This window comes from Entelurus aequoreus, linkage group LG20 (assembly GCF_033978785.1).
Source record: "Entelurus aequoreus isolate RoL-2023_Sb linkage group LG20, RoL_Eaeq_v1.1, whole genome shotgun sequence".
Classification (NCBI taxonomy): domain Eukaryota; kingdom Metazoa; phylum Chordata; class Actinopteri; order Syngnathiformes; family Syngnathidae; genus Entelurus; species Entelurus aequoreus.
Genome location: NC_084750.1, coordinates 1,481,608 through 1,501,637, shown reverse-complemented (window position 1 = coordinate 1,501,637; position 20,030 = coordinate 1,481,608). Strand labels below are relative to the sequence as shown.

The following is a 20,030-nucleotide window of genomic DNA, read 5'->3' as shown; positions in this document are numbered from 1 at the left end:
CCTCCTTATGGCCTCTGCTTGTTTCTCCTGTTCCCTCTTTAGAGCTGCTGCCTGCTCATCTTGTCTCCTCTTTAGAGCTGCTGCCTGCGCCTCCAATACATGAATGTCTTTTAAAGCAATAGCACGGGCAATAAGTGCTGCCTTATCTGCCTCTGCTATTATGCGAGCAGAAGAAGTGGAAGACCTTTTGCTTTTGTTTGAGGCTGTGGAATTATTGAGCTTTGATAAGACATTGGATTGAACATTTGAAATGCTGTCGTGGGGTTGTACACTTTCATTTTCAAAACCATCAACAGCAGAACCATAATTTTCAACCTCATCATCATCATCATTGTCATCATCATCATTTTGAGAATACATCAACCTGTCAACCTCGTCAATAAAATTATCAAAATTCAACATTTTTGCTTTGTACCATGTCTCATGTTTAGTACACTCATCATCTGGCAACAGAGACAACAAAGTTTTGTGCACTTTTCTGGTTTCATGATAAAAACCCATAAATCTACTAAATTCCTCCTTTAGCTCATGTGAACGTGTTTCGTCATTTAACACGGCAATGACCCCCTGTTTCAGCGTTGAGAGTCTTTGCAACTTTGATTTTCTTTCCCCATTCAAACTTTCAATTTTGTGACCTAAAGCCTTGGGTGTCATTTTTACCACACGTTTTTTCCCTTCAACTCCTTGCCCAACATTTTCACGTTCAGCCACATTGTCCTCCTGTGGTTGTTTATGTTCGTCAGCGCACATTTGTGCTCCCTCCTCCTCCATTTGGAAAAGTCAAAGTTTTTCAACCCGCGCGCAAGTCAAGTCAAATAGTCACCAATGCATTGGATTGTTCAATATTTGTGTGCACACATTTTAACAATGGCCGTTTTGTTTTTGTTTATGTCGGCGCGCCGCTAAAACATACCACACAGGTGTAGGAGTCGGACTCAACGCTGCTCCGCGTCCTCCTCCTGGCTTGGCTCGGTCGGATGATCTGCTGCTGCTGCTGCTGCTGCTGGCTGCTGGCTGCTGTCCCCAATGAGCGACCCTGTAGCTCTCCAGTGGGACTCGTAGCTGTCGATGCAGAGCTTGATTGCAGATGGTCTCCGCCGCTTCGCCGATCCGTTTCTTCCGCCGCCGGTCGCCAAACAAACGCTGACAGCGGCCCGTGCGTTCCTCTTCCAAAACGAGCCTCGAAGCTTGTTGCTTCCCAATAAACAACTCGCGTTCCGATGAGGCAGTTTTTGACTAAGTGTAGCGGTAAAGTCCTAAACTATTACTGCTACTGGTTGCCGAATATAATTGAAGCTAGTTCAGACGTGTGCAGCTGGCTAATAATTGATGTCCAGAATTGTGTCCATGTTTAACACAAATATTTATTAACATATAGTCACGTAAATCAAACTCACTTTGTAACAAAATGGGAAAATAAACATGAGCAAACAAATACTAGCCTGACACAGTCAAAAACTGTTGCGCCTCTACTCAGCAACACCTGAGCAAGATCCCAGCTCCTCCCTAAATAGACTGGCACTTGGCCTTGAGCCAACCCCTTTAGTGACGTCATGAATTTGACGGACAGAAAGAGTAAATGGCTCTAACAGCGTGGTTACTTTTTCTGTGTCTCAGTCCACGTAAGAAGTGCATGAACAAAGAGTCCCACGCCATGCTGACTCAGTCTCCCGACATTGGTTTTACCCAGCACTTGGGGTCAAAGAAGGTTGCGAATGCCAGCACTTCCACCCAGAAGGTGGTTATGGTTTTAATAAGTTTGGAACATACGGTTACAGTTACAATATGGTACACCAGTTTCTTTTTACGACATGTCTGAAAAGGAGCAAGGAGAAGCAGAGCTTATTCCATTTCGAACACATTTGTTTGTTCACTTCCTCTGCTCAATAATTCTAATTAAATAATCAATAAGGTTCACGTGGATAGATTTGTATTCACATTAAGAGATGAATATGTAAATAGTCTCAAAGGAATACAATCTACAGAGGCACTTTCTAAAGAAACATCCACATTTTGATATACGGCCCCTGAGAACTTGGGCTCCTGAAACTGCGGCCCTGCTTCTTTGGTTGGAATTTAGATGAATATGGCTTACAGTTTATGAAAACCTTGAATTGAAAATCTCAGAAAATGTAAGGTTTCAAAAACTGTAAGCTATGATGATTAAAATAATAACACTTTGCATGTACTTTATATCACATACTAGATTCCATCCATCCATTTTCTACCGCTTGTCCCTTTCGAGGTTGCGGGGGGTGCTGGAGCCTATCTCAGCTGCATTCGGGCGGAAGGCGGGGTACACCCTGGACTAGTCGCCACCTCATCAGTTTGACATTTGAAATCAATTGCTGACATGAATGGACTTTTACACCATATTCTAATTGTATGTGTTATAATGACTGAGTGAAAATGTTGTTGGAGGAAAACATTCAACTTTTCTCTGACTACAATTGAACATTCACTTACCGAAAATGAAGTGTTTCTACTGCAGCAAATGGATGCAAGCTTTTGACCACAAACTTAGTCGCTGCTCGGTGACATTCGTCTAGCAGCAGACGTGAACTGGAGTGAGTGCTGCCCGCCTCGCAGCCAGTCAGAATCTGTTTCTCGTCATGCTCATCTAAATGAGAAGCCATTCATTTCAATTTAACAAATATAGCGCTAACTTGATAGGCGGTGTTAGTTAGTACCTGTTGTATTCAGATGACGTACTCGCGTTACCTCTGCTGGGGTGAAATAGGAACGGTTAAAAACGCGACTTTCATTTACAATTATTGCATGCTGCGTCTTGAAATCTTTCAGCATATTGTTTGTATGTCCTCTTGATGAACTAGCAGCCTTATACGTATTACAAGTAGCGTTGTTGTCATTTGTTCTTGTAAAATGTTAGTGCTTGTTCCAAACAGGAGCCGCCATTTTGCAATCAGACGTCACTACGCACATTGCGTAATGATGTCATCCCAACCCGCAAGAAGCCATAAGAGAACCGTTTGACAAAATGGCAAGCAATGCCTAGGAATGGATACACTGGGAACCGGTTCTGAACAAGAACTGTTTTTTGATTCCTATCCCTAGTTGTAGGCCATGAGGTACATACAGTAGAAGCGGTGCATTATTTATTTATCTATTTTGTTTTTTTGCAAACTCATCTCACGGGCCGTGTTGAACCTGTATGACATCACTGCTGTAAGTCAGTAGTTAAGGTCATTCGCATCCAGGGGGGTTCACTCGTTCAGCATGCATCCACCCTAAAACAACAAAGAAGAAAAGGAAGGAGGAGGAGGTTGAAGGGAAGAGGAAGGAGGAGGAAAAGAAGGAAGAGGCGCAGGAGGATGATTTAATCTGATGTATGTGCTTGGATTCCTTTTTATTAACACTTTAAAAGTGGAGGTTGCTGTACATAAGTGGAAAAAAAACTAGATTCTGCAAAAAAATAATACAAGTTGATCACACAGTAATGACTGATACTAAAAACGTTATAACAGACTATCTTAAAAACAAAATGAAATTTTAGTTTACTGAATGTACATGAGAATACAGAATGTATGATTTACAATATTAACTATCAACAATAAAAGACTGAATATTGAGAATATATGAACGTTGCTCCTCTACTTTTCAGACCGCTTCCTTCATTGACATATCGAGCATGCACAACAAAGATGCAACAAACACAGCGAAACATAAACACAAAGGGTAAAAAAACATCCACATATAGACTATATAATACCACTGTTCTGCAGGACTTGGTTGTAGAAATCTGCCTTTGTCAGACACCCATGTCTCAGGCTTGCTGCCGTGTAAACAAGCCCCGCCCACTCTGCTTCATGCCTCCTCTGCATGGACCAGAGCTTCCTACGGTTGCCGTAGTAACACAAAAAGAGAAATTATTTCTATAGTTTGTAAACATCCAGCGGGCCACGTTGAAATGTTAATGATGTTGTATTATGCCCAGGTAGCTCAGGTACCTGCCTTTTTTTACGTGGTTTTGCAAGACCCGTGTCACGTGACTTCACACATGACACCTCATTGGCTGATTCTGGGACAGAATCGATTGCTTCAGTCTTAATTTATCGGAAGTGAGTCTTGCTTTTTGAAACAGCGAATTTTTCTATGCGGAATTTGTCAGCGCTGAATTTTTATACACTGAATTTTTATACACTGAATCTTTAAACACACACATTTTGCTGAGATTTTGTTTCAATGAAATTGTCAGCAGTTCACAAATGTGTACGCAAAACATTCAGTTACATTAGTTCAGTGTCAAAATGAGCTTTCGTAATAAAGACACAAATTAACCTCCATAGTATGTATTTAGATATATATATACACCAGTGGTGGGCCGTCAGAAATCATGATCATAATTAAAGAGAATTTTTTTTTTTAATTTACTTTCCCTAAATATCTAAAATTATTCATACTCTCTTCATGTCATATTATGCTCGTTCCAGTGCTGTTGTTTTTAGTTTTAGTTTGTATCCAATCAGAATTCAGCTAGCTTATGTTACCATGCTGTACGAAATCTGCCGGAGGCCTTCAGAATCAACAATGCGGGCGTCCGTGCACTGTAAGTGAACGAGGACATACAGTTGATAGACAGTTGCGATAGCCAATCAGATCACGAGTTGTTGTCAGTAAGGCCTCTAGCTGGCTTCACGTTGAACGTGATATCTTCGCGTCCTGTGATTGGATACTCATCGGGACCGTTAGCGGATGAAGGCACTGAGTGAGCACAATGTGTCCGTCATGTCCTCATGTGTCATGTCTTTTTATTTTTTCGGACTATAATGTGCAATAATGTTATATGTGTATATATATATATATATATGCATATGCATATGTATGGCTATATGCATGCGTGTGGATATATACATGTATATAGATACATATCTTCTTTTTTTATCTTTTTTATCTTTTTTTACTCTTTATATTACTAAATTATTGTGTATGCACTTTAGGGGATCTGCTCCAATTTCGTTGTTCTTCGAACCTGTTCACTGTAATAATGACAATAAAACTCTATTCCATTCTATTCGAACTTGAATACACCTCACGGTGATGCTTGGACACGTCATCAGTGATAAACCCGGGGTCATGGTGTTTCTAATTTGAGAACACATAGAGTTGAGAGACAGTTGCGATAGCCAATCAGACCACAAGTTGTTGACAGTAGCTGTTCTGTTACAACCAGAAGTTGTAAACTCTTGTTATTAAAGTGTTTTATGCTTGTCATTTAATTAACATTGTTACATGTGTATTTGTCGCCACCATGTGGTCAGGGCAGTTAATGTATTTATTTATTTATTTATTTTTGAACTTTATTGTCATTATGTTTGCATATAACGAGATTAAGGACTCAAATTTAAGGTGCGGTAGTGGGAACAAATATGGGATAAAAATAAATTACACGAGAGGTAATAAAGATCAAACTAATTAATATATCTTTGAGAATTTTGTACTTTGATTGACTGGAAGTTGCATAAACCAAGCAGAGAGATTTACGGTATATGTTTTAATGGCTGATGCGTTTTAATTGATTTTTAATGTGCCAGAAAATAACCCGTTTTGTATACTGTTGATGTGATTCAATTCCCAGTAGGGTGTAAATGTGTCCCTGTATAGTATTTCTCCAGCAATTATCATGTGGTGACATCAATTATGGTATTTTGAGAGGTAATCATTTAGGTCGGAGATCACTGAAGGCCTAGGTGGGAAACGCACAGTTAGATAGATACAGATAGATCATCATCATCGGCGGTCACTCGAACGAGTATGACGATCCTCCTGGTAGGGGTGTATCCCTTTATGGAGGATGCCTGTGCGTGACTTTGTTTTACATGGGGAAACTGGTGCACAGACAGTCACCACACGATCCTTGACAGAATCGGGTCAGGGTCCAGTGCATGGAGTCCAAGACGACTGGGGACCCTTTTCTGCTGCAGCCTTCTTCCGCCATCGCAGCCCTTGTGGTAGTTCTTAAATCTACCGTCTTCCGCCTGCTCCGCTGTTGAGGTCTTCCCCGTATCCCTGGCTAGGGGGCAGTCAGGTACTAGGCCTTTGCCAAGGGCCACCTGGGGTAACAGTAGTAAAGGGGTTAACCTCCTAGTGCCCCAAGACCCCATAGAGAAGCCTCCACTGCCGGATGCACTTTAACGTCATGCCCAGGACACAACAGATAGATCAGTGGTTTTTAACCTGGGTTCGATCGAACCCTAGGGATTCGGTGAGTCGGCCTCAGGGGTTCGGCGGAACCTACGCCACGGAGATAAAGACACATCCGACTTATCGTGTAAATAAAAACTTCTCCCTATCGGCGTATTATGGATACCCCCAAACAATGTTCCCTCTAATTTTCCATCGGATTTGCAGGTTGATCGATTTAAACTTTTACTAGCAGATTGCAAAGGAAGAGAATACATTATATGAAACAGTATAGTTTACACAGTACAGTACATATTCCGTACAATTGACCACTAAATGGTAACACCCGAATAAGTTTTCCAACTTGTTTAAGTCGGGGTCCACGTTAATCAATTCATGGTAATGTGTGTAAGGTGTGTAATTTGTTGTGAGTTCATGCACTGTGTTGGTTTTGTTCTTTGAACAAGGTGATGTTCATGCACGGTTCATTTTGTTTTGTGCACCAGTAAAAAAACATATAACTTTTTCTTGATTTTGAAATTAAAAAAAATTCACTAAAGAAGGGTTCAGTGAATGCGCATATGAAACTGGTGGGGTTCGGTACCTCCAACAAGGTTAAGAACCACTGAGATACACATACATCTATTCATAGGCAACGATCCCGTGGGTGCTTCGGTCCGAGCACCCACGGACAATGCCGAGCACCCACGTGGGATTGATGGCAACTTTCAATCTTTAAAATTATTTTTGAAAAATCAATTTTGTTGTAGTTAATTTTGTGGCGAGTTTAGTCCGTTTTATAAAATAATAAAGCCACAAATGATATGGGATATTAACTGAACGTCTTTAAAAAAAAAAATGTTTTTAATACACACACACACCGAGCACCCATTGGCAGAAATGTAGATTGGCGCCTATGCATCTATTATTATTATTAATAAGTGGGGGACAAGCCCATGCTACATTCTCCGGTACTGTAGGTGGCAGTATGCAGCTTCTAAGTTACGGCTGCAACCCGCCAGAAAACTAAAAGAAGAAAAATGTAAAACCTCCCCCACACGGTAGGTGGCAGTAATATTTTGCTGGTGGAATGCAAATCATCAAAAATGGAGGCTGCCGTGTTTATTCTGTCACTGATCGACTGTTGTGCTCTGATTTTCCTTGCAGTGTATTTTGTATCCTTTACCGTGTTATATTCCCGCGTAGGTGTGCATGCCGGTTGTCTGTGAACGTCTTCCGTCGTTGGGAATTGTGTTTTGTTTATCAACAAATGGCGGGAAACGGGCTGCATTGCTAACCCGTTAGCTTGCGGCTAACACCTTGTTTACAATGCAGGGGGTATAATGTGTCAACATAAACTAAGACAAAGGCGGGTTCGCTCGCACCAACTAGGGTGTAGATACCGGATTATGGTAAGACAAATGATTTAAGTTAAATGTTCACGAATTTGTTGAATAGCTTGTTATTGCGCTTTCATGGGGAACTGGGGAAATGTGGACATCGGAAGTACACACACATTAGACTTAGACTTCCTTTTTATTGTCATTCAAATTTGAACTTTACAGCACAGATAAGAACGAAATTTCGTTACATAAGCTCATGGTAGTGCAGGATAAAAAAAAGCAATAAGGTGCATATATAAATAAATAAATATATATATAGTATATATAAAATAAATAAATAAAGAGATTACTGTACAGATAAATATATTGCACTTTTTCACATGATAAGTATGTGAAATAATGCATGTGTTGACATGGTTTGTGTCCCAGCTGTCCCACCTTGACATAAAGAGTAGATAATCACCTTGTCTGATTTAGAATGTGACTACATTAATGCCAGGGCCTGCTGCTCCAAACTCAATAAGGTAAGTGTGGATTGTTACTAAGTGTACGCACAATTACCTCACTCCTAGTAACACCTTTCAACACTTGTTATTTCGGGTGTTAACTTGAAAATGGTACATTTTATTTCACTGTGTTTATCATGTGTTGTGATCAGTGGGTTATTCCAGAGATGGTGGGCCAGTGTCTCTCCACGCTGTTGATGTTTATTTCCACGCACTGGTTCATCTTACTCCTCAACCTCCCTGTTGCAGCCTGGGACATTTACAGGTAAACTTGTTACCTTCCTTACCATCCCCTAGGATTCTAATATACGGTATTTGCTTTGCATTGTCGTCGTATTCGTTTATTTTTTATTTTTTACTATATGTCCTGTTCAGCCACTCGGGCAAATCATATTGTAGATGTAAATCAATGCTTCTCAAATATTTTCTAAATCATTTTGAATCGAGAATCAATTCTGAATTGAATTGTTACCCACAAAAATCAAATCGAATCGTCTGGTGCCCAAAGATCTACAGCTCTAGTGTGCACATATGGTTGCACCAAGCACAGACAAACAACAAAACAAAAATAAAATTTCAAAACCCATATACACTGCAGTGATCCACTTCCAGAGACAGGAAGAGGTCCAAGAGTGTCCGCCCTGAGATCGGTAGGTCGTGAGTGCAAACCCTGGCCGAGTCATACCAAAGACTATAAAAATGGGACCCATTACCTCCCTGCTTGGCACTCAGCATCAAGGGTTGGAAATGGGGGTAAAATTACCAAAATGATTCCCGGGCACGGCCACTGCTGCTGCTCACTGCTCCCCTCACCTCCCAGTGGGTCAACAAGGGGATGGGTCATATGCAGAGGTTAATTTGACCACACCCAGTGTGCGTGTGTTGGTACTTTAACCTTATTTATTTAACTAAGCAACCCAAGAGAGCTGACTCCGTCCTAGGCTGCGCACTAGCTCCCGACCAATGTCCAGCCCGCGCGAATGATCGAAAATCTATCTGGGGAGACCAAAGTGTTGTTCAGCTGCGTGAAGCTCATCCATCCCAACGCTCAATGGTAGCTCCGCATCTCCTCCGGTCTCTCCACATGGACTATGGTGTAGCAGAGAGCCAGCAGCTGGTCTCTAGTGAAAGCATGGCCATGGCCAAAAGGCTCCACCCAAGTGGATCCAAGGGTTTACAAAAGCAACGCAGAAGTCACAAAAGTGCCACCCCCTGCCGCGCAGTCCTGAAAGGGCCCAGACCAAATGGCAAGAAACACACAAAAACAAAAGGAGGATAGACAAGAAAACATAGCTCCTGCAACCAGCAGCCACTACAGCGGTGCCATCTCTAAACGTTAGCAAGAGTCAGCTAACAAAGGAGCCAATAGTAGTTGCTCTATTCTGCCTATAAAATGCTCTAAAAAACATCCAAAAACCTCCATTAAGGTTTTATATACATGCTGTAAGTATGTGTGTAATGTAATAACATTCATGATAACATGTAATATTTACATATTTTGATCATTTTAAGCATTCATTTCACAGATGCAACGTTCACTTTTCCCTTCAACAACAAGACTACTAATCATGGCAGAATTGATGAGAGTCAACAAAGACTACTTTGGGACAAATGATGATCCAGAAACTTTTATTTTTGATACTGAATATAGGCAGCATAAGCTAGTTAGCTGTCTGTGATCACAGCGCCGCTAAAAATAGTCTGTCGGCGTTAGTGCTTTTAGTAACAATAGCGCTAATACTTGTTAATATTCAGATCACGACATGTAAATGGAGTATTGTTGGCGCTTTTTGGATGTTTTTTTAGAGGGTTTCATAGTGTATTCCTATTAGCTGCATAGTTAGCCACCTATTAATGTATTGTATGACTTCAAATGTATTTAAAAAAAAAGAAAAATGGATGGATATGTGTTCCTTTCTAACATAAGGATTTTGAATGATGGACAAATTATAACATTATATTTACATATTCGTTTAGTATTCCGCTGGATACGCACACACGAACTCAATGCACCTGACATGTAGTGTTTCCCACTAGACTGCAATCTATTTATGGCAGTAGGCTGTGGGGAGGATATCGTCACCTAATTTGCATAATCGGCACTAATGTATGTCATTTTCATGGACGCCAAGCAAATGAACGGTACAACAAATATGTTTAGTAGTACAAATGAACTGGTTTATTGCTTATTTTTCTTTCTTTTAAAAAAAAAAGATGTCCGAAGCAAGACACAGCTGCCTGTGAATGTTTATAAATGGGGTGGGTACGGGGGCTACTCGTTAAGACGAGCAGTACAGCAGTACTTCTAAATACAAGTGCCCCAGCTTAGATTTTTTCCGGAATACGAGAAAAGGGTTAATCAATAAATGGTGTATAGTTTGGTCCCTAAACATGTATAATTTTAGCAATTTTATTAAACATGCCACATTTTTATTCCACATTTTCTACAGTAATATTTTGTCTATACAAATGTCTTTGTGTAGTTCTTGTTGCAGACTTTGAGCTCTTGCTTGTTCCTGGCAGGTACGTAAAGGTCCCGATGGGCAACATGGGAGTGTTTGACCCCACTGAGATTCACAATCGAGGTCAACTCAAGTCCCATATGAAGGAAGCCATGATCAAACTGGGCTACCACCTGCTCTGCTTCTTCATTTATTTGTACAGGTACACAACACACACACTCGCACGTACACAGGGCCTGATCTACTCAAGGTTTGCGTGTACTAAAACACGTGCAAACTTGATAGCACAAAAAGTTGATCTACTAAACTTGTAAGCAGAGGTTTGTGTCTCTTTAGTGAGCAGAATATAATAATTTTGAGTGTCTACTTCATGAATATGCAGAATATATGCTGTTCATCAAAACACCCACAATACTGGGAGGAGAAACTTAAAATCGAATTATTTAGTTTGATCTATCAAGACTAAAACTCAACTGCAATTATTTAGCACGTGTGAGAAGTACGCGCTAGATGACACAGTTACACACACGCCTGTGAGAAAGGAGGCGATTGCTTTGCAGCTCCATCCTACGTATGTTTGTCAACATTAATGGACTGTCAAAAATAAAAATATTAGAAACATTGTCGTTCAGCAACATCATTTTATAATTTTATATCTGCTGGATGACTTAATAGTCTGATTAAAACTAATTCAATTGATGCTTTTTGGTGTCTGCTGGCATTTTTATAATGACACTTGTTTTTTCATACAAAAGACATATTAACATAACTGCTCAGTGAAAACTACTTATTGCAATGTGCATTTTCTTGCATCTGGACTCTGGAGCGCAAACTCGCAGTTGGTTCTTCAGCGCTAAATAAGTGTTTGTCATTGCAAATGCATCGCAGGACTGCTTCTAAAATGTCCATAAAAGTGTTAAGTATTATATTTGTCTGCTGTTAGTTTAAAAACGCTTCAAAACATAACAGGTAGGAACATGATGACATACATGTGCAGTAAATGAGTGTTTCCATGCTGACAGCTGCTCAGTACACACGAATACCTGATTTAAATAATAATAATAATAATAATGGATTATATTTATATAGCGCTTTTCTAGACACTCAAAGCGCTTCACAGAGAAGTGAGAACCCGTCATTCATTCACACCTGGTGGTGGTAAGCTACTTTCATAGCCACAGAGTAATAAGGCGGTCTGCACCAGTTATCAATTGTAAACACAGCCTTAGTAGATCATACTTTGTGCACACTAATAGTACACCCTTTTTTATACTTTGCGCACACTATTTTATACTTTCTCAACAGTAATAGTACACACGATTGTATACTTTATACACAGTATTTTATACTTTGTACACACTAATAATAGTACACACTATTTTACACTTTGTACACACTAATAATAGTACACACTATTTTATACTTTGTACACACTAATAATAGTACACGTTACAGTGTTTCCCCCAGAAAATTGGTTAGTTTAGGTGGTGTCTCCCCATGGGGAAGGTGGCGTCGCCTGGGACAGTGTAACACGGCCTGTCACCATCACGTCTTGTACATCATTCGGCATATCTTTGTCTGACCAGGCTGTCAAGGGTAAATGGAGAATCCCAACTCCTGTGAGAGCTTGTGTCAATATCTGATGTTTCTATTCTAAATTGAATGGATGTAGTTGATGGAGAACCGCCCCAGATCTGCTGGCATAGTTAGAAGTACAGCATAACAGCTCTAGCGTAAGCACTTCTTCCACTTGCGTCGACTGCTTGTCTGTACTTTCCACGAATCACTTTCAGTTTAGTGTTAATAGTTGTTTTTGTGATGTCCTCTTTCCGATGAAGAAATTCCTCAGATGTCCCTCCAAGTCCGTACCGTTCCAAAATAGGGTAAGAATGTCACCATACTTGGACTGGCAAGTTTCCCAGTCAACACTTTGTTGAGTTTTGTTAACTTTAAACTCCAAAATTATGCTTAAAAGTAGCTCTACTTCTCTTCTATATAATTATTTCTTGCCGTGACCCGCTATTTTTGCTGTATGCCGCCTCCGGAAATGACGTTTTGGATGTTTCTGATTGGCTAAAATGGTCTTAAGTCCTAGGCTACATCGCCCCCAGTATTTTGGCATGCGTATGACACTCAGTGTATGCGTTTGCTTGGGGACAGAGAGTTTTTTAAATGCGCACGTGTGGCTGGAGATCTTGTTAAGACCTTAGTTTAGGCCTTAGCCACAAAGCGCTGTGGGAAACCCTGTATATATACATTTGAGATGTCCGATAATATCGGCCTGCCGAATTTATCGGCCAAAAAATGCTTTAAAATGTAATATCAGAAATTATCGGTATCGGTTTCAAAAAGTAAAATTAATGACTTTTTAAAACGCCGCTGTATGGAGCGGTAAGTACAGAGCAGTTGCGTCTCCCAGTCAGCAGCCCCTCCCCTCTCCTTTCTCCCACAACACAGGAGTTGACGACTGCAGCAAGAGAGGTTTACTGGCGAGGCTTGATGACCTCATTAAACCGCCGCGAGCGGAGCATAACAACAACAAGAGTGTGTTGTTGCCGGTGCTGTAGCCTGGCTAACAAGCGAGCTCGCTCGGTGACTGACTAACGACACCATGTCTATGGTTTGGGATTATTTTAAAGTGTGTCTGACGGATAAAAAACTGGCAAAATTGCAATGACTGCCAAAAGTTGGTTATGTGAGGAGGAACCAAGACGTCTTCCTTTAAAGGCCTACTGAAATGAATTTTTTTAATTTAAACGGGAATAGCAGATCTATTCTATGTGTCATACTTGATCATTTCGCGATATTGCCATATTTTTGCTGAAAGGATTTAGTATAGAACAACGACGATAAAGATTGCAACTTTTGGTATCTGATAAAAAAAAGGCTTGCCCCTACCGGAAGTAGCGTGACGTAGTCAGTTGAACATATACGCAAAGTTCCCTATTGTTTACAATGATGGCCGCATGAAGTGAGAGAGATTCGGACCGAGAAAGCGACAATTTCCCCATTAATTTGAGCGAGGATGAAAGATTTGTGGATGAGTAAAGTGCAAGTGAAGGACTAGTGGGGAGTTGAAGCTATTCAGATAGGGAAGATGCTGTGAGAGCCGGGGGTGACCTGATATTCAGCTGGGAATGACTACAACAGTAAATAAACACAATACATATATATACTCTATTAGCCACAACACAACCAGGCTTATATTTAATATGCCACAAATTAATCCTGCATAAAAACACCTGCGTGTTTGTTATGCTAGCTCCTAGCTCCTCTGCTAGCTCCTAGCTCCATAGAACACGCCAATACAATTCAAACACCTGATCAACACACACAATCACTCAGCCCAAAAGACTGTTCACCTAACCCAAGGTTCATAAAGCTTATATATTTTTAAAAAGTTACGTACGTGACGCGCACGTACGGTCAAGCTATCAAATGTTTAGCAGCCAAGGCTGCATACTCACGGTACCTGGTATTCAGCTGGGAATGACTAAAACAGTAAATAAACACAAGACATATATTTACTCTATTAGCCACAACACAACCAGGCTTATATTTAATATGACACAAATTAATCCTGCATAAAAACACCTAAGTCTTTGTTATGCTAACTCCTAGCTCCTATGCTAGCTCCTAGCTCCATAGAACACGCCAATACAATTCAAACACCTGATCAACACACACAATCACTCAGCCCAAAAGACCGTTCACCTAACCCAAGGTTCATAAAGCTTATATATTTTAAAAAAGTTACGTACATACGCAAAAAAAAGTTGCGCACATACGATCAAGCGATCAAATGTTTAGAAGCCAAAGCTGCATACTCACAGTAGCACGTCTGCGTCTTTGTCATCCAAATCAAAGTAATCCTGGTAAGAGTCTGTGTTGTCCCAGTTCTCTACAGGCATCTGTGTATCGAAGTCAAAAGTCCTCCTGGTTAGAGTCTCTGTTATCCGAGTTCTTCCATCTTGACTGCATCTTTCGGGAATGTAAACAAAGGAGCGCCGGCTGTGTACTGTTGTTGCTGACTACGTTCGAAAAATACGTCCATTTTGCACCGACAACTTTCTTCTTTGCTTGCTCAGCTTCCTTCTCCATAATGCAATGAACATGATTGCAACATATTTCACGAACACAGATGTCCAGAATACTGTGGAATTATGAAATGAAAACAGAGCTTTTTCGTATTGGCTTCAATGTGGAAGGCATACCCGTGTTCCCCGGGCTACGTCACGCGCATACGTCATCCGCAGAGGCGTTTCGAACCGGAAGTTTAGCGGCAAATTTAAAATGTCACTTTATAAGTTAACCCGGCCGTATTGGCATGTGTTATAATGTTAAGATTTCATCATTGATATATAAACTATCAGACTGCGTGGTCGGTAGTAGTGGGTTTCAGTAGGCCTTTAATTAAAAATTAAAAAAAATAAAAACATTTTTTAAATGTTTTTTTAAATTTCTTGTGCGTTCCGGTACCAATCAATCCATGGACCGGTACCGGGCCGTGGCCCGGTGGTTGGGCACCACTGTTGTAAACTACATGTCAACCTAACCAGGATTCTTTAAGGGGGAGGAGTATATTTATAGCTAGAATTCACTGAAATTAAAGTATGTCATATATATATATATATATATATATATATATATATATATATATATATATATATATATATATATATATATATATATATATATATATAGTACAGTAAACAGTAATGAAAACACAGTTCTACTAACTGTACTGTACTTGCTGCTTACTTAAACAAAAAAAAACACTTACCTTTCACTATTTGAGTAGCTTTTGTTGTAAAATATATATCCACCAACCAAGACGTCAATCAGTCTTTACCATACTTGAGGTGGGCAGGGTTGGGGTGGGCGGGGCCGGGGTTAAGGGGGGAGGAGTATATTTATAGCTAGAATTCACTGAAATTCAAGTATTTCTCATATATACAGGTATATATAAATAAAATAAATACTTGACTTTCAGTTAATTCTAGCTATGTATATATGTATGCATTTTATTATATATATATATACATATAAATAAAATAAATACTTGAATTTCAGTGTTCAATTATTTACACATATACACACATAACACTCCTCTCTACTCATTGTTGTATTTGAAAGTGCAATGCTTTGCAGCCAGTAGCACAGTCTTTGAAGGAGCATAGGTATGTCCATCCATCCATCCATCTTTAACCGCTTATCCGGAATCGGGTCGCGGGGACAACAGCTCCAGCAGAGACCCCCAGAATTCCCTCTCCAGAGCAACATTAGCAACTTCCTCCTGGGGAATCCCGAAGCGTTCCCAGGTCAGAGAGGAGATGTAATCCCCCCATCCGGTCCTTGGCCTGCCGCGGGGCCTCCTCCTAGTGGGACGTGCAACGAGGACCTCCCTAGGGAGACGCTCGTGAGGCATCCGCACGAGATGCCCGAACCACCTAAGCTGACTCGAAGAAGCAGCGGCTCTACTCCGAGTCTCTCTCGGGTGACTGAACTTCTCACCCTATCTCTAAGGGAGATGCCAGCCACCCTTCTGAGGAAACTCATTTCGGCCGCTTGTATCCGCAATCTTATTTTTTCGGTCATGACCCACACTTCATGACCGTAGGTGAGAGTAGGAATGTAGATAGCTTTGTGTTCCATACACAAATGGATCGACACATTTTAGCCTAAAAACTAAGGACAACGTTGAAGCTATAAATATGTGGGCTCTGTACCGAGGATGTCGTTGTGGCTTGTACAGCCCTTTGAGACACTTGTGATTTAGGGCTATATAAATAAACATTGATTGATAAACATTGATTGAAACACTGAAGCGCTGCGCTGCAAGAGGTGCTTAGTTCTCGCTCTTCTTAGACATTAGCTAGCCGTTAGTATCGAAATACATTTTGCTACCGGAACAACCCGAGTTTGTACCGATTAATGGTACACAGTATTTTATAGGTTAAAAAAACATTTACTAGTACAACATATTTCATAGTTTGTACCCACCAATAATACACAATATTTTTCAGATTAAAAAAACACGACTGGTATTTTATAGATTGCACGCACTGATAGTACACAGTGTTTTATAGATTGTACACACTGTTTAGTGCCTTGCATGTGCCTTGTATTTGGATGTTAGTAGATCAGGCCCTAATTGACCTTATATAAGATAGTGGTTTAGCTAACATGATTGTGTTGTTGCAGCATGATCCTGGCTCTGATCAATGACTGAAATGACAAGTCAGTCACAGTTCCTGGATTAGTCCTGGATCTCAGTCCTGTATTACAGTCCTGGATCAACTGGCAATACTGGATGGATGTCACCCAGAGAACCTGAAACATTCTTTGTGCACTGATCAGTTTTATTTGAACCACAATCAAATGTTGTGTTTATGACTACTTGAAATAGGCCAAACTTTCATTACACGCCCTTACTAGATTAGACCCTGTCCACACGGGGGAAATATGTAATATGTACGCCACACCTACATAAACAACTTGAATCCGCGACACACAAACGAACACAACAAGATGGCCACTTGAATCCCCTACACAAACACAACAAGATGGCCACTTCAATCTGTTACGCACCACAAAAACCACAAGAAGGCCACTTGAATCTGCTACACACCACAAAAGCCACAAGAAGGCCACTTGCATCTGCAACACACAAACACAACGGCCACTTAAATCCGCTACACACAAACAAACTTAACAAAATGGCCAGTTGAATCCGCTACACAAACACAACAAGATGGCCACTTGAATCTGCTACGCACACACAAACACAACATGATGGCCACTTGAATCTTCCTCCTGATGAGCAAGTTAAGACGTCTGCCGGTCTCATTAGATGAAAAGAACTATCACATGTGGACTGGGATGGAACCGTTCACATTTCAGTCCATTCGGTACCGTCAATACATATTGGTACTCAAAAGTACTGACAATTGGTAGCGTAGTATGTTCTTCTGGTAGTTCATGTTTATTTAATTCAGAATAAAAATTCTTTAGCGTTCCCCACCTAAAACCTCAAAGCGTTCCCGTGTGGACAGGGCCTGGCTTTTAAAGAGAATACCAAGAACTGTTATGTACATGGTATCATAAAGTATCAGTGTGGTCATCTGACACATTTCTAGTTAGTCTAGTGATGTTGGCAGCAACATTACTACTCTCAAGTCTTTTCACTGTCTCCATAATACTCCGCAAAACTACAAGATGGCTTAAATACCCTATTTTCTGGACTATAGAGTACATATTAGCCGCACCGGACTAAAAAACGCAGAAATATACATTGTGAAATTAGTTATTTACGCAGAAAGATTTTAGAAATGTTTATTTACATACTTTCATTTTTTTTAAATGGCTGATCAAACAAACCAGAAGTCATCGCCATGGACCCACTAGCTGCGCAAGCTCGCTCTCCAATCAGATAAATAGACTCAATAACGCCACGGTGACGTTTTGGTGAATTTACTGACGAATTTGTGAAACTGAAACACTACAAAAAGAATGCCATTGTAAGACACTTGTAAACGTGTTTGTATTTTAGTTAATGCTAACGACATTAGCTTGATTACATCATGATAGCACGTACAAATGTACATGAAAACACTCCTGCAGACATCGCACATGGGACAGTTTAGTAAGTAAGAATTGTTTTAGTTATATTGTAAAACTTACATACGTTGCTTGGAGTGATGAATGAAGAATACTTTCCAGCAGAAACGCTTCCGATGGTTTTACCTCCGGGTTAAAGGATTAAAACAGGAAGTACATTTTTAACCCGCAACACCTGCAGTGAGCAAACCCGTCCAAAAGATGGCGCCATTGCACAAAATATAACACACCATTTCAGTTGAATGAAAACTTTTGAACACAAAACATAATGGCCGTTAGCGAAGAAAAGGCCATGAATTAGCCGCACCGTTTATAAACCGCAGGAAAAAAGTAGCGGCCTGTAGTCCGGAATTTATGGTAGTTGATCATTTAAGCAACATTTGAGTCGTCATTTTTGGATGACTATTGGCTTGTAGCGGACATTTGTCAGTATTCCCTGTGTTCAGTGTTAGTTTTTGTCAACCTCTGAACGTTGCACACAAGTTCCACAGCGTAACTAAAATAAGGGCTTAAAAAGTAGGCTTTGAGTTGTCAAAATGAATGAAAAGCAAGAAGTGACAGGCCAATGTTCCCAAGTACATAAGTACGGCAGAACGCAGTGCACTAAAGAAAGAGTGTGCTGTACCGTAAAATGCAGCACTCCTACTTATCTTGATAGTTTCTTTAAAGCAGCACTCCTCCAAACATAAATGTACACAACAATCAGGTGAATAGTAACATGTACTCTAATATATACGACAGTAGTCCTCAATCATGTTTTGTTTCAATGACTTCAATCTTTTACGGTCAGCAAGAGTGCAGGAGTTCCCTTGAGTGCCTAAACTGTTTTGTTTACGTCTGCTCGTCACGTCTTTCTTGACTTTCGTTAATAAAAGTGAAAATGCAAGTATGTGTACATTTCAGGGCCCGTGTCATTTCTCTCAACAACTAAATAATACTAAGGTACCAGGTAAGGTAACACAGGTAAGGTATTGAAACAGAGGTAAGGCAACATGGGTAAAGTAAGGTAACATGGGTAAGGTAAGGTAACACGGGTAAGGTAATGAAACGGGTAAGGAAACATGGGTAAAGTAAGGCAACATGGGTAAGATAAGGTAACATAGGTAAGATAAGGTAACATGGGTAAAGTAAGGTAACATGGGTAAGGTAAAGAAACACGGGTAAGGTAACAGGTAAAAGTAAGGTAACACGGGTAAGGTAAGGAACAACTGGTAAGGTAACACGGCTAAAGTAAGGTTGCACGGGTAATGTAAGGTAGTAGGTAAGGTTACAATGGGTAAGGTAAGTTTACACGGGTAATGTAAGGTTACAATGGGTAAGGTAAGGTAACACGGGTAAAGTAAGGTTGCACAGGTAATGTCATGTAACAGGTAAGGTAAGACGATGGATGGATGGATCTTTGTCATTGCAATAAAGGTAAGGTAACATGGGTAAAGTAAGGTTGCACGGGTAATGTAAGGTAACAGGTAAGACGATGGATGGATCTTTGTCATTGCAATAAAGGTCAGGTAAGGAAACACGGGTAAGATAAGTTAACACGAGTAAGGGAACACGGGTGAAGTAAGGTTCCACGGGTAAGGTAAGATGATTGCTGGATGGATGGATCTTTGTAATTGCAATAAAGGTAAGGAAGCACGGGAAAGGTAAGATGATAAATGGATGGATCTTTATTGTCATTGCAATAAAGGTAAGGTAATATGGGTGAAGTAAGGTTCCACGGGTAAGCAAGGTTACATGGGTAAAGTAAAGAAACACGTGCAATGTAAGGTAACACTGCCACCATGTGGACACATAATGTAGTAAAATACATTGTCTTGGAACCTTTGACTTCACCATATATACCTTTGACTTCACTTCATCATATATATCTATAGTTCAATACGTCTACATTTTTGTACATGATATTGTTTTATACATAATTTTTTCACATCTTTTGCCAGATTTGGAGCTACCTTAAC

The 20,030-nt window shown here is 40.3% G+C and overlaps 1 protein-coding gene across 1 annotated transcript; it reads left to right on the top strand.

The window, feature by feature from the left end:
* The first annotated feature begins 7,213 nt into the window (after positions 1–7,213).
* On the top strand, positions 7,214–18,967 carry cnih4 (cornichon family AMPA receptor auxiliary protein 4). Its single transcript, XM_062029155.1, has 5 exons — positions 7,214–7,316; positions 7,940–8,008; positions 8,143–8,255; positions 10,514–10,654; positions 16,657–18,967. The coding sequence occupies exons 1-5, from the start codon at positions 7,248–7,250 to the stop codon at positions 16,682–16,684; spliced, it is 420 nt and encodes a 139-aa protein (XP_061885139.1). The 5' UTR covers positions 7,214–7,247; the 3' UTR covers positions 16,685–18,967.
* Positions 18,968–20,030: the final 1,063 nt, after the last annotated feature.